This window comes from Globicephala melas, chromosome 19 (assembly GCF_963455315.2).
Source record: "Globicephala melas chromosome 19, mGloMel1.2, whole genome shotgun sequence".
Lineage (NCBI taxonomy): Eukaryota > Metazoa > Chordata > Mammalia > Artiodactyla > Delphinidae > Globicephala > Globicephala melas.
Genome location: NC_083332.1, coordinates 9,697,123 through 9,722,869, shown reverse-complemented (window position 1 = coordinate 9,722,869; position 25,747 = coordinate 9,697,123). Strand labels below are relative to the sequence as shown.

Below are 25,747 nucleotides of genomic sequence, written 5' to 3'. Positions count from 1 at the left end.
CCCATGTCTAACAGGCCCTGCGCGCCTTGACCTTTGGGGGCTCTTCTAACCTTTCTGTTTTGGTAATCTCTCTGGGAACTCTGACATCCCCGGCCCTCAGTTTCCCTTCTGGAAAACGGAGAGATTTCTTGATCTCTAAGGGCCCTTTACCTATGTGACAAGGTTTGAAAAACTGCCTCCCCCCGGTCCCTGGGGGCTCTGTCTTCTTAACTCTGCCTCACCTTTTCTTCTGAGGCCTTCGTCTCTTTAGGGGCCCACGTGCTATGCCCCAGCAAATGGAGGCCTCAGCCTATGGGGTCAAGTAGAAGTGATTGACGTGGCCAACACCCAATACATGTTCAGATGTTTCTTGACTTCTATTACCTGCTTCTCCCACACGCGACCCCAAGGCCCCTTCCTGCTCTTTTCTGGGACCAAGCTCTCCAAAAGTCCTATCCTTAAAGACTTCGCAGGTATGCTCTGACCCAAGCCCCAGTCTGGAGGAGGAAACAGCTTGGGCAGACATTAAGGTGGGAATTGCAGGGTGTAAGGAACAAAAGACTATATAGGGGAATCATGGGAAAAGAACTAGAAGGGTGAGCCTTCAGCAAATGGTATGAATTTGTTTGGCCTTGAAGAATCGCACTTAATACGAGAGCGTTCTAGGCGACGTGGGGAGCCATGGCAGGTTCTCGAGCGAAGTAAGGAAAGTTGGAAACACTGGTAGCCGCTGTAGAGGGCTGAAGTCAGATCGCACAGAAGGAGGCCAGTGAAACGCATAATGAAGTAGACAGTGATGAGATGCATGGGGGTTTCTCAAACCGGAGGCCGGGGAGCCAGATTCAAGTCTCAGACATTTTCTTTGCCTTCCGTTTCTCCCTCGCGAGGACCCTGTGTTTGAGATCTGAGCGTGAGTGATTGGGAGCCGAGGCTGGGAAGGGCCCAAGCTCGGCGGTGTGACCCTGGACCACACCTCTCCGGGTCTCAGATTCCCCATAGAGCTTTGTAATGTTTGGATCAGACTCTGTACCCTAACTTTGCCTCATTTTAGAGATGGGATAAAGCATGTCTAGCCCTAGGACATGCCTAGAGACGGCAAACCGCTTCGAGGTCACACAGTAGCCAATTACAAAAGTCTTTCCTCCTCCTCCTCTTCCTCCTCCCCCCCCATAACTATCGCACACAACGCTAAGGCCACCATTGCTTTTATTGGTTGCTTTGAGCGGAGAAAAAGCATGAGCCGCAGGTGAGACCCGGTGCTCTCCATTAGCAAGAGTGCCTGATGGTAGGCGGAGCTCAGGGAAAAAGAGAGGAGAGCATAAGGGAGGTTATTCATTGGCCAGAACCCAGAGAATGGAGCCCATTGGTTGGAACTCTGGTTGGAACTGGAACTCGAAGGAGGGTGGATAGAGCCCCCGGTAGACTAAACCTTTATAGGCGGGACTCCGGGAGAAAGGGGCGGGACAAAGGATGAAGGGCGGGCCTCCGGTGGGTCGGGTCCTCCCTTTGGCTGGGGCTCCAGCAGTCGGCGGCGGTCGGGCAGTGCGCCTACTTCTGGGCGGGGATCATGTCGTCGATGGACTGGCCCTTTTCCAGCTTCTTCTCCATCTCCACCATGAGCTTCACACCATCCACCACCAGCTGCACCTGTTCTACCTCCGACGAGCCCAGCCTATCGGCGTTGGACACGTCGAACACTGAGCCCACGGCGGCCGTGTCCACGCCACCTGCGGGAATAGGAGGCCGGGGCTAAGGAGCGAGCAGAGATGCAGGAGCGGGGCCCGGGACGCAACCCCCGTGCCAACGGCGACTGCCGCATGTACTGAGTGAGTGCCTACTGTGTAAAGGTTAAGTGCACGCAGTTTCCTAAGCGTCTGTCTATTCACGGGCCCACATCTCCGGCTTTAGGTACCTCACCCCTCGACCATCCAGCACGGTGGGTAACAGAGTTGAGCCCTGGAGCCGGGCTGCCTGGGGTCGAATCCTGACCATCCTCCCCTTTACAGATTGGAAAGTGAGGTCCCTAGGCGGCCAGGGACATACACAGTGTATATTAATTATATAACCATGATGGTATATTGACTCATCTGAGATAAGGCGTGCTGATGCCTATTTGCAGAGGAAGGAACTGAAGCTACAGAAGGGCAGCCCTTGCCGACCCCCAGAACTCGTGGGGATGCCCCACCTCCCCTTCAGCCGCCGCAAAGGGCCGGCCCCAGAAGCCGCAGGAGGGGATGTAGGCCGCACCTGTGCCCCGCTTCTGCAGGCGCAGACGAGTGAGGATTTCCTCGAATTTGGGATGCTTGCTCAGGTGCGCTAGTTTCACATGCACGCCTCCACGCAGCCCGGTGCCCAGGTTAGATGGGCAGGTGAGCACGTAGCCCAGGTGCTCGTTCCACATGAAGGGGTGGCCGGCTTTCTTGAAGATCTCCTCAATCTGAGGTGGGGGAGAGGACCCTGGATCAGCGCCGGCGGGCGCCCCCAAATACACCGACAACCCGGACAGGGTTCGGAGGGACAGGGTGTGAGAATGTCAGTAGGGGTAGGATTCCGAGGGGGCGGGTCTGGAAGACCTGGAGGCACGAGATTCTGAGGGGAGGGGCCCGACCGCACAGGTGGTGGCAGGATTCTGAGGGGGCTGGGCTTGAGGACGCCGGGAAGGCGGGTTCTTAGGGGCGGGGCTTGAACATAGGGGTGGGGCCGGTTTCTCAAAGGGCGGGGCCTTGGAAAGCGAGTGGGGTGGGTGCTGAGGGGCGTGGCTTGGGTATAGGGAGGAGCCGGGTTCCGAGGGGAGGGGCCCCGGAAGGCAGCTGGGGTGGTCACGTAGAGTCACGCGAGAGGCAGGCACCCACCTTCTGCAACCCCAAGCAGAAGCGGCGGAAAACCTGCTTCATGTTGCCCCCCTTCTCCATGGAGATGACTCGGAGGTGGTCCTCCTCGTTCACCCACACCAGGAAGCTCTTGTTGTCATTGTGCCTAGGTCGGGCGCAGCAAAAGGCTGAGGAATCAGCTCCGCGGGAACCCCATTCCCCTGCGTCTTGCAAACACATACCCACCGCTAGGGGGCAGCGGGCCTGAAGGGCAAGAGGTGGGAGCACCTCAAAGTCTGAGAAGCTAACACCTGTAGACTCTAATGTCACTGGACCTGTGGAATCTCGAATCCTGGGATCAGTGACTTTTAGGGTCTTAATTCTTTGGACAACATTATAGACTCTTAGAATCTCAGAATCTTTGAAAAACGGAAGCCAGGAATCAGAATTGATAGATCTTCCCATCACATTGTGGCATCTCAGAAAGAGTGTTAGAACTGTAAAACTCTAGGACCTGGAAATGTTTGAAACCACTGAATCACAGAATCGGAAATTAGTGGAATCTAAAAATATTTAAAATCTTGAAATCTTACAACCTACACTCTCCAAATCTTTTGAAACCTAGGTCCTCAAAACCTTTTAAAATCTTTGACCACCAGAATCAGGGATTCAAAGATTCATGGAAAGCCCAGCTAGCTAGCAACAACAGCTGGTAATAAAAATCATACTAATGGCCAATATGAGCACTTACTATATACCAGGCACCTTTTCCAATACTTTACATAAATTAACTCAATTAATCCTCACGAGAACCCCCAAAGCTATGAATTGTCATGATCTCCATATTATAGATGGGGAAACTGGGGCAGAGACATGTTAAATCGTGTGCCAAAGGTCACACAGCTAGTAAGTGGCAGCGCTGGGATTTGCATCCAGGGAGTCTGGTTCAAGTCTAAGTTTCAAGTTTCCCAAAATGTGACATGCAGACCACAGGGTGGGCAGGGGTGGAAGGCAAGATCATTCTGGATAATTACTGTTATGGTCTTGACTTTGGTGGAAAGTCATGGGAAGGCTGGAGGAGGCAGGGGAGAAGGGGGCCATAGGGCAGGGGCGCCTCACCAGATGCCACGGGCATCGGGCCAGTCTCGGGCCATGCCTGAAGCCAGCAGCAGCGGGGACACGGGCTTGTCAAATAGGAAGTGGTCGTCGATGAGCTGCTGTTGTTCCTTGTCTGTCATGTTCTTCAGAGGATAGTATTTCCCCTTGAACTCTCCCGTCAGGCTGTTGAGGGCTGAGGGGCCGCAGGAAGGAGTGGTCAGCAGCCTGCCCCACCTCAAGTGGGGCGCAGGCCCACACTGCTACCCCTAACGGGCCTGGACCTTGGCCCTCTGGAGGTGCTAAAGGCGCCTAAACACTGTGTCTAAACCCAAATTCATGACCCCTCCCCAAAACGTGCTCCTCCCTTGTCTGCCCTGGGAAAACCCACACCAAGTGCTCAAGACAAAAGACATGGATTCTCCCCTTCCCGCCACCAAGCCTCACATCCAGTTCACCTGCGAGCAGTAGTGTGCTGGCGCCTGCTCCTGCTGGCTGGCAGGACAGGGAGTCAGAGTCTCAGGAATCCGGGAGCCATCAGTAAACATTATTATAGTATAGTATTTATAGTATTTGTACATATTCATATGTATTCATAATACATAGTAAATATGTAGTATGTGTATAATAAATATATTTATATAATACATATACATATTTTTATATATTTTATACATTATTTGTATAATACACCACATAATATATTCTATATCCTATACTATATACTATATTATGTTGTTAAAAATAAATTATAAAAACTTACAGTTAAATAAATTATATTTAAAACATAGGGAATAAATACTCAGAACTATCACTTTCTAATGATTTTACTACACTTACTATTTTCTATGTTCTTGAAGTTATTCTCATCCACTGTAGCTGTATGTTGGAAATGCTACATAACGATGTGCTACTGCACGTTTCCTCCCATTGGCCAGCTCTGTATGATGTCACGTGATTAGCTTACAATTGGCCACAGAAGGAGAGCTTACACCAGAGAAATTGGTAGTTGCTGGCTGCAAATCAGGGCTTGGTTTTTTTCTCTGTTTGGGTTTTGTGTTTTTGTTTTTTCTCTGAGAGCCAATTGTTAAACATTTAGCAGAACAACACTGCCTGCCAGCCCTAATAGTTCTACCTCCCAAACATACCCACTCTTTCTCCCCATTCCATAGCTACCCCTCACCCCCCAACCCGGACAGGTGCAGTTTCCCCCTCTCAGCCTCTCTCCTACCTTTGCCCACTGTCTGCTCCTTGCACAGCAGCCAGAGGGACCCATATTAGTCTGAACCTGTCCCTCCTCTGCTCACCACCCTCCCATGCTTTCCTTCTCCCACAGGGTCAAAGCCATAGTCCTCCCAACAGCCCACGAGGCTCTGCACAACCTGGCCACCCACACCCCTCTGACCTCATCTCCTCCCCTCCTGCCGTCAGCCACTTGGCTCCAGGCACACTGGTCTCCTTGCTGTTCCTCCAGCACACCTTCCCACCCCAGGGCCTTTGCACTTGCTGTTCCACCTGCCTGGGATTCTTCCCAAGGTTGGCTTCTTCTTGGCAGTCAGGTCTCAACTCCTTTCTAACGTAGTTCCCGCCAGTCATTCTGTGCCACAACCTTTGTTTCTTGGCTTCATGGCATTTTGGAATTATCTTGTTCTTTTGTTGGTTTCTGTGTTTCCTCTTATCTCCCCACCAGGCTGACAGCTCTGTGAGAGCAGTGACCTTGTCCATCTTATTCATCACGGGAGCCCCAGCTCCCCACACAGAGCCAGAACAACCATATGTGTTTGCTTAATGGATGAGTGGATGGATGAATAGATGGACGAAGGTCAGGACCCTGGCGCAATTGGGTGTCAAGTCTTGACAGCACCCCCAGGCTTCCACCAGGGGTAATGCTTCCAGCTGTCAGTCACCAAGTACTCATGACTTCCCAAGTTCTTTCAGTGTTTTGGAAAATGGGGGCCCAGGGGAGTCCAGAGATCTGCCCACGGAGGAGCAGAGCCACAGCTGGGGGAGCCCGGCAGTGTGTGGGGTGGGAGCTCTCACCTTCCACGGCGAGTTTCTCCACGGCCCGGCGCTCACCGCGGGAGCAGTGGGGGGGCAGCGAGAAGCCCTTGATGCTGCGGCCCGTGCGGACGCGGCTGCTGATCACGTAGTTGGGGTCCAGGTCGTCTCCACCCTAGAGAATGGATGGGGGGTCAGGGCGGGGCGGGCCATCCTGTGAGCCCTGCCCCCCTCCCCAGCGAGGTCAAGTCCCCCGCCAGGCCCTCCCAGCTCTCTCAGGCTCTCTGCTGCTGCTTTGGCTTCTCCCTCCCCACTGGCCTCCCTCCCCACCACCACCCCTTCTCTCTCTCTCCCCATTTTTCTCTCTCCATCTCTGTCTCTGTCTCTCCCTCTTCTACATGTCTGTTTTGTACCTGCCTCCCTCCCTCCCTCTCTCTCTCTCTCTCTCTCTCTCTCTGTCTCTCTCTCTCCCCCTCTCCCCACCCCCACTGCCCTCAGCCCCATCTCCTTGCCTGACTTCGTGTCTCTCTGTCCCTCTCTCTTCCCATCTCCCTCTGTGTTTCTCTCCATCTCTGTTCGTCTCCCTGTCTCTCTGGGTGTCTCCCCCACCTCCTCCCTTCTCCTCATCCCTCTACCCTCTCTCTCCCGCCCCTCCCCTCCCCTGGGGGCAGCCGACCTTGAGGTTCTCGTGGTTGAGGTCGGTCTTGTGCTTGTCGGTGGGTTTGTAGCCCCCGTGCCGGTCCTGGATGATGGGGTCAAAGAGGTCCTTGAAAACCGTGTAGGACTCCTCGTCACCAGCCACACAGCCCACGGTCATGATGAAGGGGTGACCTGGGGGAGTCGGGGGGGAGGTCAGAGGCGCTCATCCCCAGCAAGGAAGGCCTGGGCTCCTGGGTCCAGTGTAGACTGTGCACGTGCGCGTGCGCGTGCAAGGGAATTCACTCGACACCTCTGGGTCAGAACTGAGAAAGCTGAGGGTTGGTAGGAATGGGGAGGGAAGGCTGGGAAAGGTCAAGGTGGCATCTGGGGGGGTGGGAGGAAGGCTGCGGGCAGAACAGAGGAGAAAGAGTCTGGGGGGCCAGTTACTAAAACTATTACCATGTCAGAGTCCCCAAATCATGGAATCTTCTCCTAAAAAATTTCAGAACCTTAGACTATCAGCCCCCACAGATAATAAGAGACTTGAAAGACCCTCTTATTTCCCAAGTGGGGAAACAGAGGCCTGGAGAGAAAGGGCCTCTCCCCTTAATCACACCATGAGTTGGGGGCTAAGGCTAGATGCCGGGCTCCTGCCTAGTTCCACTCGCCCTGGAGGGGTGTCCTTGGAGAAGGAAGTGCAGGGCTTATGATACCCCCTGTCAGAGTCTGAGTGCAGACGTTGTGCCAGGCGCCACTCCATGTGTACTGATGCCTATGTTTTCCCAACGTGGGTGCCCATTTTGCAGGTGAGGAAACTGAGGCCTGGGAGGTGCATTAGCTTCCTCAGGGGAGTCTCACATTATACTCCTGCACATTTAGCGAGTGGTTTACCGCGAGCCGGACCCTGTCCCAAGCACCTCACCCATCTCAACTCCTCTGTTTCTCACAGCAGCCCCATGGGTATGGTCCCCATTTTACAGATGGGAAAACTGAGACCCAGGGAGGTGGGATGGAGGCCTGGCAGGCAGCCTCCAGAGCAGCCCCCGGCCTTCTGGTCCCTGTGATGCTCCACTGAGGAGGCTTACCTGGGTTGTCCACACCTGTCTGGATGATGTCGTCCAGAGTGAAGCCAGAGGGCGTCTCCTTGTCCCGCAGCTTCTTGTAGAGCTCGGGGTTCAGTACCTTGGCCATGTGGTTGTTATGTTTGCTGAGGTCTGGGTATTCCTCCTCAGACTTGAAGTTCAGCTTGTGTTTGTTGTGGGTGTTACTGAACGGCATGGTGGCGGCGTGGGGGACCTGGTGGGCTGGGCCGGAGGAGAAGATTAGCTCACATCCAGTAGAGACCAGCCAAAGAACAGAGCCGGGCTCTGGGGTCAGGCAGGCCTGAGGGTCAGTCCTGACTCCTGTGCTGTGTGACTTGGAGCCAGAGGGATCCCCTCTCTGAGCCCCTGCATCTCGACAGGATGTATCAAGAGTTTTGTGTTAGGATCTTAGCTCCACCGCATCCTGGCAGGTGACCTTAGACTAGTAACCTTGCTAGAGACTCAGTTTCTCCAGCTGGAAAATGGAGGGGGGAACCCCTCAAGCCAGAGTAGTCATCATGGCATGGGTAAGAGTGTAGGTTCTAGACTCAGACAGCCTGGCTTTGAATGCCAGCTCTGCCACTTACAACAAGCTGTGTGACCTTGGGTGAGTTGCTTAACCTCTCTGTGCCTGAAAGTACTCACCTGTAAAATGCGGGTATAATAGCATTCACCTCATGGAGGTGTTGGAAGGATGAAGTGAGTTAATTATGTAAAGCACTTGGAATAGTGCCTGGAACACAATAATCACTTTTTTGCTCAGCTATTATTATTGTTGTTGTTGTTATTTTAAACTGTGAGGAGCTGGTGAGAAGATGGAGGGTGTTGCTGGCAATGAGTGTGTGAGCAGAAAAGGGACATTCTCTCCATAAAACTTCTTGGGTGCTCAGTCGAGGGATGAGGGGCAGGGTGGGAGTGATGGCTGGGTGCCTGCCCCCACCTCTGTTTGCTGACACCTCTCCTGCAGGGCACAGTAGAAGAACAGCTCAGCCTCTGAGTTTGACAGAACCGGGTTCAATTCCCATCTATGCCATTTCCGGGCTGTGTGACCCCAGGCCAGTTACTCAGCCTCTCTGAGCCTCTGTCCTCTTTGAACTGAACGCTCCCCATGGGGGTGCTGGGAGGATTCTTTGAGCTCAAGCGTGTGGCTGGTTGAGCACAGGCCCCAGCGTGGAGTTGGGGCCTGATACCTAGAGGGGTGGCTGCTATTATTGCTATTATTACTGTTATCCACAAGACCCAGAAGGAGGAGGGACCCCTTGGTGGTGGTGGTAGGGATGGGATACTCATTCCCAGCTCCAGGAATGGGAAGCGGGTAGGATGGTGGGAAGGAGACGGGGACCAGGGTGAGAGGAAGGCCGAGGCATCAGGCCAAGGGGGATGCAAACCCACGAAAGCCTTTGGAGTTGATGTCCAGGGCTGGGGATTTATTTTTAGAGTCTGGCAAACTCCTCCTTCCCCACCGCCACACCCCGCATGCCAGGGGCTCGGCTTGCACCAAGTCAGCAGGCCAGAAACAGGTGGGCCAGGGTGGCCAGGAGGATACGCATTCAGGCTGTGGGGCTCAAGGGCTTTCCACCCAGAAAGCCCCCTTCAGGGCATGTCCCCACCCCCATCCCTGCTAGGGACAGGCCAGGAGAGGGCACAGAAGCAAGGTTGGTGAGCCCAAGAGACACCAGCAGTCATAGCCCCAGAGCCCCGCACACACACGTCACCACGGACCCCCCAGATCACACCGTACATGGACCCACACTCGCACACATCCAAGCTCAGGGACACACCCAGGATACAGGTACTTATGCAGGAGCCACGGAAAGTTAGACACAAGGTCACACTGTGTGGAACGCTATAGGGACCCACGAGGTCACCAACGCAAAGACCCCACAGTCCCTGCCGTCGCAGAGGCCCTGACAGGTGACACACAGACACCTCCCACAGTTTATGGTACCCAGTTCTGGTGAAAAACCATCATGAACAAGGCCTGGCCCAAGCCCCTTGCAGGGGGTGACAGCTGGCAGCTGTCAAGACTCCTTCCCATTCTGGAAACCCTCCCCAGGACCCTGTGCCACAGAGATCACAAGTTACACCGGGAGTCAGGGGCTCACAGGTGGAGGGGACTCTCTGACACAAGGTCCACCTTGCCACACACTGACCCGCCTGTGTGCAGGAGGACATGGGGGAGGACACGTAAGACCCCTTCCAGAGCCAGCTTGGACTCTGATTCCAGAGGAGGACCCCACTCTGGACCCCACCCCAAATCCCACCCCAGGCAGTACCTGGCTGGGATGTGCTGACAGGGGCTGTCTGTGTCCTGGAGGCAACACTGACCCGAAGGAAAGGCCCACAGCCCTGGCCTTATATAGGGGGGAGCCCGGGCTGTGCTATTGGCTGGGAGGGGCTGCCCCCCGGGACAGGGCTGGAAGGCAGCTGAGCCTCTCACCTCACTGCCCAGGCATCGTGCCCACCCGGGACCCAGGCATGCCTCGCGCCCATCCCCATGGCCTTGTATGGGCCGCCCCAGGGTCTGGGCCCAGACCCCCCCCAACCCCCGTCACCACCAAGCTGGTCCCCCGACCAAGTGCTGAGTCGGGCTGGCGGGGACAGCTGGCCCCCCGCCGGGGCCACGGGATAGTGTCAGGGAATGTCCCAGGAACGTAGAAGCCACCCTCCCCTGGCCCTCCGCTGGGCCACCAGCCTCTCCTCAGCCCCCAGCGGCCTTGACCCCAGCAAACAGTAGGTCCTGAGCCCTAGCCCTGGGGAAACCTTGCAATGGCCCCTGAAGGTCAGGTATCTGGTTTTCCAGCAGAGGAAACAGAGATCCAGAGAGGCTGTGTGATTTGCCTGCTGTCACCCAGCTACAGGGAGTATCTGACCAAAGCCGAGGTGGGAACAGGGGTGACCTGAAACCTGTGCTTGGATGTACTTTCCTCCTTGGGAGCGGGTGGGAGGGAAACTGAGGCTGGGCTGAGTTGGGGCGGTTCTAACTCAAAGCCAGGTTGGAGGCGGTGGTCACCTTTCCCACTCCAGGCCACCCGCCTGGTGACACTGGGAGATTTCCGCTGTGGAGGGGACAGGGAGGGACGTGGCCTGCCGGGAAGGGAGGTTATTTTTAGAGCTAGCTCGCTGTGTTCTCTGGGGGACCCGAGGTGCTGGGGATGGGGGGGCGCGGGGGCAGGTGTGAGGCGGTGGGGTCACCACGTGTCTGGGCTAATTATAACCAGGCGTCTCGGGTGTCCCCAGGCCTCGCCTCCTTACAAGGGCAGCCGCGAGCCCGGGAGACCAGCCCCACCCGCAGGGGAAGGGGGCTGGGTGGCGGCTCAGGTCAGAGCGCAGGACTCGCTCGGATCCGGGCTCTCAGCACCTCGACCGTGACGGGGGACCTCAAGGGCCGAGGATGAGATTCTGCGGAAATGGGACGGCACAGAGGAAACTGCTTCCTCCGCCTGGAAGGCGCCAAGACTTGGGCAAGCGGGGTCAAGTCCAGGGAGGAGGAGGTTCAGGGAGCGCCCGGATTGAAACAAAGAAGAGAACGTTCCTTTCCCTCTGAGGTTCCTCCCTCCTCCCCGGTCTTCCCCACTTCTTCCCAGGCATAGGGGCACTGATCTAAGGAAAGGGGACCCTCTCTACCTCTCCCTAGGTTACTATTGGGATGGGGAGCTGCCTAGAAAACTTTTCCTTGGGGCCTAGCCCCTGATCTCTCCACCAACGTCCCCTTCCCAGTAAGGTCAGAGTGACAAAGTTCTCCTTCACAGTTAGGGAAACTGAGGCCCAGAGAACTAAAAGGAACTGGTCTAGAATTATGCATTTATCATTTCAACAATTATTTATTAAGCACTTAATGGGAACACAGCAGAAAATAAGCAAAACCCCTGCCCTCGCGGAGGTGACATTTCAGTGAGAGTAAACAAGTCAATATATGCTCTAATGTCAGGGACAATGGGTCTTTGAAGGAAAGTGACAGAGGGTAAGGGATGAGAGTGATGGCACAGCAGAGGAGATCAGGTCAGACCTCTCTGGGGAGGTGACATGCGAGCAGAGACTGGAGGGAGCCAGCCATGTGGAGATCTGGAAGAGGGACAGCAGGTGCAAAGGCCCTGAGGTGGGAGTGGCTTGGCATATCTGAGAGACAGGGAGATGGCTGGAGGGCTGGAGCAGATGGGGCAGAGGGGAGAGTGGGAGGGAGAAGATGATGTTGGAGAGAAGCCAGGAGCAGACCTATAGGGTCCTAGGGGCCGTGGAGGAGTTTCCATCCCACTGTGAGTGGGATAGGAGTCCCTGAGGGCTATGAGCAAGGGAGAGACAGGATCCAGCCACATCACACACAGCTCAGCCCCCTGGACCCCTAATAACCCCTTGTGTGGACATTTGACATTCCTTTTGGCCACAGCATCCGAAGCCCTTTCTGTGTCTGGGGAGCCCCCCACCCTCTGACCACCTCCCTTGGAGAAGCCAAAAATGTCAGAAACTCAGTTTCCCATAATCCTTTGCAGCAATGGTCCAGTCATGTGACCAGGGCTGAGCCAATCAAACACTCCAGCAGACTTTGTATCATAAGCTCTACCTCCTTTATCTTCTTTGAGTCTCACAGAAACAGTTGGCCTTGGGGAGCACTATAATCTCCATCATATATCTTCCTCCCACTCCCAGCCCCTGAGCCCTTCAGTCTCCAAGGCCTGTCCATCCCTCCTACCCTAGCTCAAGACCTCCACATTCACTCCTGCCCTAGCCTCCTCGCTGGGCTCCTGCCCCAGTGTTGCCCTGTCCCACCTACTCCCTACTTGCTGACCTCTCCTGCTCAGAACCTGCCATGGCTCCCCAGTGCCCTCAGGATAAATGAGTATTTGTTGACTAAGTAAATAATAGTAGCTTTATCAGTCATTTGGAAACCCCTTCACCCAGCTTAAGCAGAAAGGGCTTTCCTACCAGATATTAGGTGCTCACAAAATTGTTGGAAGGGCTGAAGGAGCAGGCTCTAGGCTGGGTGAGGTTGGAGAGAAGAGGCAACACCTCTTGCCCCCAGAATCATGCTTCCTCTGAAAAACTGGATGTGCTAGAAGGAAGTTAGCATGAATATTGAGTGGCCACTCCACAGTCTCCACCCTAACAGTTAACTCTCATGGAGCACTCCTATATGTCAAGTACTAGGCTAACTGCTTTACATATATTAGCTCATTTAACATTCCCAACAATAAGGCTCAGAGAGGCTAAGTGACTTGCTCAAGGTCACACAGCTGGGAAGGGGCAGAGCTGGGAATCAAACTGGCACAGGGCTGCTGAGAGTGGGTTCAGGCTTTGGTAAAGATAATTTTCAGGCCTCTCAGCAAGGTCAGACAATATTGTCAGCCCAGAGTCTCTTTCTGGGTCTTTAGGCCCTGACAATTTGTACCCACATCTCCTTGCCCCCTTCACCACCCTAGCAGTCTGGTTTCAGGATTCAATCACTGTATGTGTATTAACCAATTTAATTCTCCAGCAGTCCTATGAGGTAGATATGCAAATTTTACAAGTCAAGAAAGTGAAGCCCAGAGAAGTTGAGTCACTTGCCCAAAATCACACAGCTGGGAAGTAGCAGAACCAGACTGGACGGAGTAGTCATTCCCTTCCTGATTCCACCTGTTCATGCTAAAGCCTCATTTTACAGCGGATGGATGCTGAGACTGGAAAAGGGCAAGGGATCGCAGACTTCTGGTATCCTCCGGTGGCAGAAGGTACAAGAGAGCTTTGTGGGATCTCTCTTATAAGAGCACCAATCCCATTCATGAGGGCTTCTCCTCCTACTAATACCAAAGGCCCCAGCTATTAATGCTATCACCTTGGAAGGTTAGGATTTCAACATATAAATTTTGGGAAAACACAAACATTTAGATCATAGCACCAAGGTATATTGCTAAGTGGCGGGGTGGGGGGGGGGAAGAAAAAGGTATATATATATGCCTGTTGCCACAAAAATGCTGTGAAACACACGACCCCAAAATGCAGGAACTTTGAAATGGATGTGGGGTTGACTGACAGTTGGCTGATTCGGGCTGGGCACAACTGGGAAGCTTTGCTCCATACTCTTATGTTAAAAACAAGACAACGGGCTCAAATGCTAAGCCCCGTGTCACCAAATCAAGACTTAATGACAGTGTCGGCTCTCCTGGAGATGGAATCTTAAACCACCCACTCAGATCAGCACTAGTTAGGTAATCTGCCTGATAGACCCCTGCCGTCCCTAAAGGAAAGTGACCTTGCAATAACCAGCCTGCTTTTTTTTTTCTGGGTACAACTTTCCTGTTTCTGCTCCCTTCCACCTATAAAAGTCTTTCATTTTGTTTAGTTCCTCGAAGCTCCTTTCTGTCTGCTAGATTGGATGCTGTCTGATTCGAATCGATTTTTGCTCAAACTCAATACAATTTTAATATACCTCAGTTTATCTTTTAACACTACAGAGACGTTGTGGTGTGTGGGCCAAAGGGGGAGCAGCCATGCAGGGGAAGCTTTTCTCATGCCTGTGCCTGGGCGCAAAAGGCAACGTTCAAGGCCCCTTAGGTCGAAGCTCAGAACTGGCATGACTGGTACTTGTGCCACTCTGCTTGCTATTGACTAAAGTAAGTCACACGACCCCACTCAAAGCCAAGGCCATTGTTCAGTCTACCTCCATGGGTAAGGTTTTTCTCATTTGTGTTTTTCTTAAATGGTCACTCGTTCTCAGACATCCACATACAATTCATATCCCTGGAAGATCTCAGGAAGGATATTAGAAACTGGTAATCATGTTGGCTTCTGGGAAGAGTGGGGATCACGGAGTGACAAAGACCTACTTTTCACTCTGTAGTCTTTTGTTCTCTGTGAACATCCTTTCTGACAGCACTTTACTTCTTAAATTAAAAAAGGGAGTAAATATAATTCACACTGCTGTATGTTATATGAAAGTTAAGAGAGTAAAAATAAATAAATAAAAATTAAAAAGGGGGGAGGCTTTTTAAAAACTATGGCCAAGAGATGAAAATAGAAAAGCCCCCATTGCATCTACCCATTTTCCTAACATGGCAAACTGAGGCCTTAAGTGATTAGATGGGGATTTTGTTGAGTGCCTGCTTCTTTTTTTTTTTTTGTCACTAGTTAATATGAGTTTATTTGGGATGATTTTGATTTTAGAAGGAAGACAAGTTCAAAGAATGGTTTGATAGAAAATGAAACCAGGAGTTAGTTGTAAATGGATGGACGTTGAAAATACATTTATAAGCTAAAAGGTATGACAAATTTCTACCCAGTGTCTCTTTTGTTTTGTTTTCTAATTTATTCTATTGAAGTATAGTTGATTTACAATGTCATGTTAATTTCCGCTATACAGCACAGTGATTCAGTTATATATATATATATCTAGGTATACATTCTTTTTCATATTCTTTTCCATTATGGTTTATCATAGGATATTGAATATATCCCTGTGCTATACAGTAAGACCTTGTTGTTTATCCATCCTATATATAATAGTTTGCATCTGCTAATCCCAAACTCCCACTCCATCCCACCCAGTGTTTCTTTTTTTTTGACATAAGCTCTTTTTATTTTTTTAATTAGCTGTGCTTTGTCTTTTTTTTTTTAATAAATTTATTTTATTTATTTATTTATTTTTGCTTGTGTTGGGTCTTCGTTGCTGCCTGCAGGCCTTCTCAGGGCAGTGGATTCTCTTGTTGTGGAGCACAGACTCTAGGCACGCTGCCTTAGTTGCTGCAGGGCATGTGGGATCTTCCCCGACCAGGGCTCGAAACCGTGCCCCCTGCACTGGCAGGCAGATTCTTAACCACTGCGCCACCAGGGAAGTCCCCACCCAGTGTTTCTTAATGGATACTTCAAAATGAAACAGTTTGAGATCTTCACATTTGGTTGCTGCATTTTTATTTAATTAATAACTGTCTTGGCCATTTTTCATCTGGTAAAGCAACCTAACCAGGAAATATTCAGGGAAGCATTACTCACCCTATTGCCAATAAATTAGAACATGGCAACTGAAGACATCTGAGTTTGGTTGGTCCTTGATCTTTTCATGGACCATTAGGAATAATTTCCACAGCGTTCTTGCAAGTGGAGGAAAAAGGTGGAAATGCTAAAAAAAATGAGTCCAACAGAGAAGGCAACCAGGGAATTGGTTATGCTTTGACTGAACTAGAGCTGCCCTCCCCCAGCTAGAATCAAGTTCAAATGCTGACTGCCTTGTTGCCTGTGGTCTTGGGTGAGGGATTTCTCCTCTCTGAGCTTTAGTTTCCTCCTCTTTCTTTCTTTCTTTTTTTTTTTTGCGGTACACGGGCCTGTCACTGTTGTGGCCTCTCCCGTTGTGGAGCACAGGCTCCGGACCCGCAGGCTCATCGGCCATGGCTCACGGGCCCAGCCGCTCCAGGGCATGTGGGATCCTCCCGGACCAGGGCACGAACCCATGTCCCCTGCATCGGCAGGCGGACTCTCAACCACTGCGCCACCGGGGAAGCCCTTTCTTTCTTTATTTTTCAGCCAAAGATGCTTCTACTTTATTTTCAATTCTCACCATTACAAGTGTTGGATTCTGCAAGATCATAGTTAAAACACTTTGGTGTAGGATATCAATTTTACACATAACGGCTGGATCTTTTAAAAAGCCAATTTTGGGCTCTGGTGTTAAATTAAATTTTATATGAATACATGAATTTGAAACTCAAAAACAACCTAAATGATAAAAAGAACTCATCAATACATTTATATTCTCGATCATAAATGATACATAAGTAAGAATTCAACTATTTTTACATCTGCAAGTCAGATGCTATCAAGCCAACTGCCACGTACCATCCGTAATCCTCTTACATTTTTAACTCAAAGACAAATAGGAAGATTCAGTACATTTTAATTTCCCAAATGTTCTCAGAAAATGATCAGAAGCATCCTCCAGTTGTTTTTTTTTTGAATTTTATTTTATTTTTTTATACAGCAGATTCTTATTAGTTATCCATTTTGTACATATTAGCGTATAGATGTCAATCCCAATCTCCCAGTTCATCCCAACCCCCCACCCCTGCCACTTTCCCCCCTTGGCGTCCATACGTTTGTTCGCTACGTCTGAAGCATCGTCCAGTTTTCAAACACAGTTGGGTAAATCCATTTACCCCACGGGAACTACCTGTGTGTGTTGGAAGGTAGTAGTGAAAGACTACGATCCTCTGCGGTAGTGATGCCCTCAATGCGGAAGCCTTCCCTCTTCACATGAAGCGTGTGAATAACAGGAAGGGACAGAGTCCCCTTCATTATTTCCTCAACTATTTGTGTTTTCATAGGATTTTAAATGCCTGATTTCAATTTTACAACAACAATACCAATATTCATTCTGAAAGGTAATCTTATCTTCCAAGCAGCAGATATTAACAACTTCCAACATGATCTCTAGGAACAATTTGAAGTTCTCTCTTTTTTTTTTTTTGGCCACACAGCTTGCAAGATATTATTTCCCCGACCAGGGATCGAACCCGTGCCCCCTGCAATGGAAGCGCAGAGTCATAACCACTGGCCTGCCAGGGAAGTCCCTAATTTGCAGTTCTGAACCATGCTTTGGAAAAACATTTCCAGCAGTCTGTGCAGGATTTATGCCTATTCCATTATGGGTAATAATTGCAGTTATTGGATGTTGCAAGAACTTTAAATTCTTCTGTTGCGAACTTTAAGACTGCTGTGAAAGGTGTACTTTTGGTAACACAGAGTACTTTGTGGGGCAGCTGAGAGTCTGACGTCAGAGTGATCTTAAAGAAAACCTTTGACATGGCAGAGCCAGTCCAGAGACCCCACCGATTCTACCGGCTAGCCCCACGTCCTCTGAAGTGCAGCCTGGCCCAGTCTCCTCCTTTTTAGATATGGCAAGTAAGAGTGCCTACCTCAGAGGGTGGCTGTATGGATTCAGGGGCTCTGCTACTCCTTGGCTGTGTGATCTTGGACAAGTCACTTAACCTCTCTGTGCCTCATCTTCTTCACCTGTGGAATGAGGACAATCATAGCAGGTTGGTGTGAAGGTGAACAGAATTAATCTACAAGGCAAGACCTGACATAGGGCCTGTCTTGGGTAAGAACTCAGGAATGCCAGCCCCAGCTGACGCTGTGCAAAAGTGCTTGGCACAGGGCCAGCCCAAATGCTATGTGATGAGTGCAATCATCCCTGTTTTATATTTATTTATTTATTTATTTATTGGCTGCCTTGGGTCTTCGTTGATGCACGTGGGTTTTCTCTAGTTGCAGCGGGCGGGGGCTAACTTCATTGCGGTGCCGGGCTTATCGCAGTGGCTTCTCTTGTTGCGGAGCACGGGTTCTAGGCGCGGGGGCTTCAGTAGTTGTGGCATGCAGGCTCAGTAGTTGTGGCTGGTAGACTCTAGAGCGCAGGCTCAGTAGTTGTGGCACACGGGTTTAGTTGCTCTGTGGCTCGTGGGATCTTCCCAGACCAGGGCTCGAACCCATAGTCCCCTGCATTGGCAGGCGGATTCTTAACCACTGTGCCACGAGAGAAGTCCCCATCCCTGTTTTATAGATGAGGAAATAGGTGCTCAGAAAATCATGGCTTGCCCCAGGTGACATGGAAAGGAAATGTCAAGACCAGGATTTGAATGCAGATCTACCTGGCTCCAATTCCCTCCCACCCCCCACCCCACATACACACACAGTGTTTACCATGTGCCACTCTGTTCTAAGCCTTTTACAGGGATTACTCGTTAATCCCCACATCAGCCTCACAAAGTAGGTTACACATGTGAGTCCATTTCTACAGATCAGGAACGTGAGGACCAGAGAGGTTAGTTCCTGGCTCAGGGGTCACACAGCCAACAAATGACAGAGCAGGGATTTGCATGCACCTAGGTCATCTGGCTCCAGTCCCTGCACTGCTTCGTAGTAAGCTTGTGGCAGTTCCAGAACCAATGTCCTGTGTCCTGAGGTCAGAACAATGGGGGACAAGGACTCAGCTGCCGCCTTCTACCCTGTTCCCTAGAAATACCTGGAGAAGTTAGAGCGTGAGTTTGAGTCTTATTTTCCATCAGTCAGTCAACAACCATTGTCCCGAGTGCCTTCTCTGTGTTCGGGCTGTGCTGGGTAGCACTGGGCACACAGCAGGGACTGAGACTGCCTTGGCTCTGTCTTCCCTCCTGGGTCTTACAGTCCTGCATGGGAGACAGAGAAGTGATGACCCAGGATGGGCATGGCTGGAACATGGGAGCCCAGGAGGTTGCAGGAGTCCAGGAAAGGCGTTTCCTCCAGCCTCGGGGTGGTCTGAGAGAGCCTCCGGCAGGAGGGAGCATCTGCATGGAAGCTCGGAGAACAGGGGAGTAGAGAGCCGCGCGGGAATCTGGTGCCTGGTCTACGGACCAACAGCGCCCTCTTCTGGAAGTATCCTTTAGTGCAGCGACCGGTGTACTGCCAGGGTTTGGCAAAGCTCGCCTTGAACCAAATTCGATGATGCTAGAGTCCTGTGCGCCCAGCTTTGGCCAATTTATGTTTCTAGGACTTGATTCATTGAGTCAGTCACTCAACAAATATTTATTGAGCACCTAATTGGCGCCAGGTTGTTCTAATGCTAAAGATACCTATTTATTGAGCATCTAATTTGCGCCAGGTTGTTCTAATGCTAAAGATACCGTGCTGACAATACAGAGCCCTGCCCTCAGGGAGCTGGCATTCTAGTGGGGGAGAACCAATAATGTAACACCATAAAATCAGTAGGTAATATTTGCTAAATGCTTCCGATCCATATATTAACGCATTCAATGCTTACAGCCTCGGCTTCCCTGGTGGCGCAGTGGTTAAGAATCCGCCTGTCAATGTAGGGGACACCGGTTCGAGCCCTGTTCCGCGAAGATCCCACAAGCCACGGAGCAACTAAGCCCGTGCGCCACAACTACTGAAGCCCGCTGCGCCTAGAGCCCGTGCTCCGCAATAAGAGAAGCCACTGCAATGAGAAGCCCGCGCACTGGTAGTCCCCGCTCGCCGCAACTAGAGAAAGCCCGCGTGCAGCAACGAAGACGCAACACAGCCAGAAAAAATATTCTCACAGCCTTTGACTACCCCATTTTACAGTTTAGGGAAACGGAGACAGAGTGGTTACTTGTCCAAGGCCTGCGCAGCTAGTAAGTACTGAAATCGGATGTGAACTCAGAGCTCAATTTTTCAGCCTCAACCAATAATGTGATGTAAGACAACATAGTAATTATAATGTTACACGAAATAATTTTAGGTCCTGCAAAGTTTTGTGAACAAAATCAAGGAGAGAAATGAGGTTGTGTTTTGGTGGGAAGGTGTAATTTAGAAGAGACAGGCAAGGGAGGCCTCTCGGAGTAAGCGGCCTGTGAAAAGGGACCAGACAAACGTCGAGATCTGTGTGGAGAGATGTCCAAGCAGGGCGCACAGCCAAGGCAAAGAGCCGGCGGCTGGCACTGCAAGAAGGCCATCCGTCTGGGATCCAAAGTTTCCAAGATTCTAGTTTCGCTGAGACTCTGGTTTCCAGGCCTCCTGCGCACTGGAATCATCTCAGATTCGACGTGCCCTAGAGGCTACCGGCTACGCGCACGCGAAGTTCTGCGGTTGCCTTAGGGCCGGGGCCGCAGCGCTTAACTTTCCCCGGGCTGTGGGCGGGGTCTGTCTCACCTGTGGGGGCGGGGCTCCGGGCCGCCCCACCCCCTCCGGAGGACCCGCCCGCGGCCCGAGACTCGCTGCGCAGCTGGAAGCGGCGAGGCGTGCGCGGCGGACGGGCGCAGCGCGGCGAAGCAGGACCGGGAGCTGTCTGCGGTCAGGTGGGCGCCGGGAATGCGGGGTGGGAGTCCCAGGAGCTGCGAGGATGGAGGCGAGGGCGGAGGGTGTGGGCTGGGCCTGGCGCACCCCTGGGCCCTCTGGCCTGGAGACGGGGACGGGCCTTGGGGCCCCTGGACGCCCCCTGTCCCACCCTGGGGCTCCCCGGGGTCTGGAGGCCCAGCTGGGGCCGCGCCTCCTCCGCCGGGCTCAGGTAAACAGGAGCGAGGACGGGGCGGGGCCTGGGGGCGGGAGGGGGCCCTTGTGACGGCCTGGCAGCGGGCGGGCGCGCGAGCGGTGAAACCGGGGTGCGCGGGGCTGGACGGGCCGGCCAGGGGTAAGTTGTGTGGTTTGCGGGGCTGGCCAGGATGGGGGCCTCCCGCCTGCGAGTGTATGTGTGTGTGGAGATGGTGCGTGCGTGGGCATGAGAGATGGTGTACGAAGCTCAGGTGTGTGTGATGGTGTCAGGCTGTGGGTACAAGTGGGTACAGGTGGGTACAGGAGATGGCCTGTCCGTGTAAGCCTGCGAGGGCACAGAGGGACTGCTTGAATGATGTGAAACTGTTTCAGTGATGTGAAAATGTGGGCGACCTCTGATTGTGTGTCTGTAATGCTGTGTGTGTGTGTGTGTGTGTGTGTTTGGCAGGGAGTTGAACTGTTTATAGGGTTAGGTGTGTCACCAAGAAATTGTGTGGCCGTGGTTGTCTCTCTGCCTGTAAGACTGGGGGTGTGACAAGGAGGTGGGCACTATGGGTTCAAGATGGATGCGTGGAGTGTGACTGTGAACATCGTTGTCAGCTGCGCGGTTGTGCGCACGGGGCTCAGCTGGTGAAGGGGAGTTTGCTGTTTGGAGGCCGGCGTGAGTGTGGGAGCCAGCGTGTGTCGAGGAAACAGCCCGAGTGATGTGTGGCTGTGCGTGTCGCTCTGTTACTGTGCGGAGGTTGCGTCTGGAACATTCGGCTCGGCTGTCTGAGATTGTGCGCGATGTCGTGGGAGGTTGTATACGTCCGCAAACTTTCGTGAATGATGGACATGGTGGTCGGGATGACTCAATGAACGGGTGTGGTTGTGAGTTTGACTTGCGTGTGGGGTGTAAGACTACATATGGTGTGATATACATACACACACTTATATACTACGTACACAGAGAGATTGATATATGTACGAACACGTATATACATAGAGAGAGAGATTGATGGCGATGGAGAGGCTGCAGTATATAAAATCCGCAGGATTACACACCTGCCCTTACTCTGTGCCTGAGTGGATGTGATTGGGAGCATGTGCACAGGTGCTAAAAGTTCTGGGCTGTTCAGGGGAACACAGTGGCTTGAGTGAAGTAAGCCTGAGAGACTGTGCGGAAAGCATGGGACTACCTGTGTCTCTACAGCTGTCTGTGCCATGGGCACCCGCTTGTGACGGCGTAAGAGCCTGGCCGCAGGGGTCATTCGCACGTCCGCGTGTGAAGCTCTATAGTGTGTCTGTGTGCGAATCCCTGGCTGGCCAGGTGGGGAGGAAGGAAGGAAATGGGGAGGATGGTGACGGGTCCACCGTGAATCCTGGGAGCATGGAGGAGGCGCTGGGCATAGGATGGAGCGCCAGGTGCTGGCAGGACTCGGGGGGTGTAGGAGAGGGCACGTGTCATGGGCATAAAAGTTCAAGGAGGCAGTCCCAATGGAAGTGGTTTGGGATTTGGTTATCTTTTTGCAGGTGAGGGGGGCTGAGGGAGGAGACAGTTTGTGTGTTGGCTTTTATTTTGTCTTTAAATTGTTATTGAAGTATAGTTGGTTTACAATGTTGTGTTAGTTTCAGGTATACAGCAAAGTGATTCCGTTGTATTATATATATATATATTTCACAATCTTTTCCATTGTAAGTTATTATAGTATATTGAGTATAGTTCCCTGTATACACAGCAGGTCCTTGTCGGTTATCGATTTTATATATGCATATGTTAATCCCAAACCCCTAATTTATCCCTCCCCTCCCCTTTTCCCCTTTGGTAACCGTAAATTTGTTTTCTATGTCTGGCTTTTATTTCTGAAAGGAAAGTATACCTGTGTGTTGAGTTGTACTTCGCAGAGGAGAGTGTGTATGTATTATTTCTGAAAGAAGAATGTACTTGTGTGCGTGCCTTAGTGTGTTGCATTAGGTTGTATCAATATTTTGAAAGGAAAATGTGGATGTGCGTGAGGGTGTGCTGAGTTGTATTTTTAAGAGAAAGTGTGTGTGTGTGTCATTTCTGAGAGGACAGTGTGTATTACGCTGTATTTCTGAGAGAGGTGTGTGTGTGTGTGTATGTATGTATGTGACGGCCCCAGAGGCATCGTCACCAGATGTGTCATTGACCTTGTCACCCATATACAACCCCATGAAGTCCCACATGTGAACCCCCCCATCCATTACCATCTGGGCCTCAGACCCTCAGCTGTCACATGGCCAATGTGACATCCATGGGCCACGCCTGCCACACGTTTGACCCAGCACGCCTTGGGCTGGCTGAGCATGTCTGCAGTGGAGGGTGGAGCCTGTTTCCTCTGGGTCTGTCAGGTCCTCGGGCTCCGGGAGCCACCACACGGGGCCCCCCTTCCTGACCTCCCCAGTCTAGAGGCCTCTGCTTCCAGCACCCCAGCCCCTTGGCCCTCTCCTCCTGCCCCACCCCACCCCCAGTGGTCTGACTGGTTCCCAACAAAAACACCCTAAGAATGAGCTCACAGAGAGGCTGCCGCCTCCACGCGTCCTGCCCAACACGCCCAGTGGGCGCGGGCACCTCTGGTCCCAAGGTCACACAGCCAGCCGGGAGTGCTGGGCCAGGGTACCCAGGGTCCTTGGGGTGGGCTGGGTAGGAGCCCTCGAGATGGCTGTTTGCCCTCCTTTGGTTAATCATATATAGTGAGGTTTTGGAGTTGCCCTCAGGGCGGGGCCCTGGGCCGAGGACAGGGAAGACTAGGTTTCCAGTTGCCCGCTGGCCAGGATGGGTGTGGGACAGGGTGCTGGCCGGAGTGAGGAGAGCACGGAGGCAGAGGGCTGGCCGGGATGGGCGGACAGGGAGAGGGTTGAGGGGATCTGTGGCATAAATGGCGCGGAGGCAGAGGGGCTGACTTGCCTGGCCCTGGCAGTGACCCCCTGATCCCGGTCACCCCCAGAAGCAGCAATGTCCGTGAAGGTGGCGGCCCCGGGAAGCATGGGGCTGGGCCCAGAGCACCTGAGCCCTGAGGAGCTGGTGCAACAGACGCGACAAGTGGTACAGGGGCTGGAGGCCCTGCGGGCAGAGCACCGGGGCCTGGCCGGGCACCTGGCGGAGACCCTGGCAGGACAGGGCCCGGTGGCTGGCCTGGAGCTGCTGGAAGAAAAGCAGGAGGTGGTGAGCCACTCACTGGAGGCCATCGAGCTGGGGCTGGGTGAGGCCCAGGTATGAGGGGGCCAACTCAACTATGGGGGATGTGGCTCAGCCCTGGGGGTTGCCCAGGGATGAGGGGGCCAGGTGTGCTGGAGGGGGCAGCCTGGGGAGAGCGGGGACTGGGGGAGCCAGGCCCGGGAGGGGGAGGCTCCAGTCCTGAGGTGGGATCCCTGGGCTGCATTGGGGATGGGGTCCTTGTGTGCGACAGGGACCCCTGAACCACGTGAGGTCCTTCCATGGAACTGTGGGTCCTGGGGAGACTTTGGGGTTGCATGGGTGGCATGTGAAGTATCCTGAGTGTAATTTGTGTGCCTGGGTGACATCAGAGGGGTCCCGGGGCAGGACTGGACTATGGCCCTGAGAGCCTTTGAGCATCCCTGGAGCCACAACGGAGGAGTCTCTGTATAATTCGGGGCACCCTGGAGAGAATGGGGTGCTCTGGCTTGATCTGAGGCCCTGGGCTGGGTCGGGGGTGAGAGGGACCAGGCCTCTGACTCGCCACCCCCGCCTCCCTGGCAGGTGCTGCTGGCCCTGTCGGCACACGTGGGCGCGCTGGAGGCTGAGAAGCAGCGGCTGCGAGCGCAGGCCCGGCGGCTGGCCCAGGAGAACGCATGGCTGCGGGAAGAGCTGGAGGAGACGCAGCAGCGGCTGCGGGCCAGCGAGGAGGCTGTGGCCCAGCTGGAGGAGGAGAAGAGCCACCTGCAGTTCCTGGGGCAGCTGCGGCAGTATGACCCGCCGGCGGAGAGCCAGGTGCTGCGGGACCCAGCGGGGCGGGGGCCATGATGTGCTGGGGACCCCGCACTCCTTAGATACCCCACAGCCCCCATCCCTCCGTGGTGCCCCCTAGTGCCCCAGACCCTCCAAAGAACCCCCTGACCCTCTGCAGAGCCCCACTAGAACTTCCACCGAAGGCCCCCATCTGCTCCACAAAGCCCGAGGATCCTCCCCAAGCCCTCAGGAGACCCCTGACCACCACCACCCTCAAACCCTGGGATCCAGGACCCCAGTCTCTGACTCAAACTCCCAAGCCTCATGACACCCACTTTCCTGTCCTCTCTGCAGCAGCCCGAGTCCCCCCATCAGCAGGACAGCCTGGCTTCCCTGTTCCCCAGTGAGGAGGAGGAGAGGAAAGGTGGGTGTGGGGAACTCAGCCAGGAGGATGAATGGCCCAGGCTGGGGGGAATCTCTGATTCGCTGGGCCCCCAAGGCCTCTGAAGGAGGATGGGGAAGGTCAGGGCGGGGTGTCAGGAGGATGAAGCAGGGGGCTGTGGGGGTGACAGCGGGCAGGTGACGCTGGAAGCTGCAAAAGCAGGCCTGCCATGGCCCCAGGAGCCAGGCTCCCATGTTTCTGTCCCGCAGGCTAGGACACATCCCACGGGCCAGTAAGATGCCTGTGATTCCAATCTCAGACGTCAGAACAGGGGCCCGTGGTCCCAGGGGCCAGCGAGGCAGCTGTAGCTTTGGGGTGCATGTGTCCCCTCGTGTGGGGCTGGAGTAGGAGGCCTGCAGTGACTGGGTGCCCGGCACCCCCAGGTCCCGAGGCAGCGGGGGCCATCTCTGCTCAGCAGGGTGGCTACGAGATCCCGGCCCGCCTTCGGACCCTGCACAACCTCGTGCTCCAGTACACGGGGCAGGGCCGCTACGAGGTGGCTGCACCGCTGTGCCGCCAGGCCTTAGAGGATCTGGAGCGGAGCTCGGGCCACTGCCACCCTGACGTGGCCACCATGCTCAACATCCTGGCGCTGGTGTACCGGTGAGGGCTGCAGCCGCCACGGCTGGAGGGGGGCAGGAAGCGGGGGGACCCTGGTGTCCTGCTCTGCCAGCACAGGGCACCAGGGGTGGTGGTGGAGAGAAGGGGCAGAGCTCTGGGGAGGCCGCTCACTGAGACCCAGGCAAAGAGGAGTCAGCATGGGCAAGAGAGACCACAGTGGAGTGGGGAAGAGACCTAGGGTGGCAGAGGCTTCGCAGCCAAC

General features: G+C 53.5%; 2 protein-coding genes and 1 pseudogene across 2 annotated transcripts in view; 1 reads left to right on the top strand and 2 right to left on the bottom strand.

Moving 5' to 3' along the window:
- Positions 1-1,382: 1,382 nt before the first annotated feature.
- Positions 1,383-9,922, bottom strand: CKM (creatine kinase, M-type). The gene is made up of 8 exons (XM_030873918.3): positions 9,880-9,922; positions 7,607-7,825; positions 6,559-6,713; positions 5,925-6,057; positions 3,909-4,080; positions 2,832-2,955; positions 2,227-2,416; positions 1,383-1,706 (listed from the first exon to the last, which is right to left on the bottom strand). The coding sequence occupies exons 2-8, from the start codon at positions 7,797-7,799 to the stop codon at positions 1,528-1,530; spliced, it is 1,146 nt and encodes a 381-aa protein (XP_030729778.1). The 5' UTR covers positions 7,800-7,825; positions 9,880-9,922; the 3' UTR covers positions 1,383-1,527.
- The window catches only part of KLC3 (kinesin light chain 3), a 27,519-nt gene continuing 3,193 nt past the window's right edge, over positions 1,422-25,747 (top strand). The window contains 7 exon segments of the mRNA XM_030873912.3: positions 1,422-1,805; positions 19,367-20,173; positions 20,175-20,379; positions 23,521-23,786; positions 24,294-24,524; positions 24,837-24,906; positions 25,308-25,527. Coding sequence (XP_030729772.2) covers positions 19,976-20,173; positions 20,175-20,379; positions 23,521-23,786; positions 24,294-24,524; positions 24,837-24,906; positions 25,308-25,527 — 1,190 coding nt within the window. The 5' untranslated portion in view covers positions 1,422-1,805; positions 19,367-19,975.
- On the bottom strand, positions 16,978-17,373 carry LOC132594037 (ubiquitin-fold modifier 1-like; annotated as a pseudogene).

Coding starts and splice junctions, on each gene's coding strand:
- CKM (XM_030873918.3), bottom strand. CDS start 7,799: ATGCCGTTCAGTAACACCCACAACAAACACAAGCTGAACTTCAAGTCT. Junction 6,714..7,606: donor GACAGGTGTGGACAACCCAG/GTAAGCCTCCTC, acceptor CGACTCCCCCAG/GTCACCCCTTCATCATGACC. Junction 4,081..5,924: donor GGAGAAACTCGCCGTGGAAG/GTGAGAGCTCCC, acceptor GCGGCCCCTCAG/CCCTCAACAGCCTGACGGGA.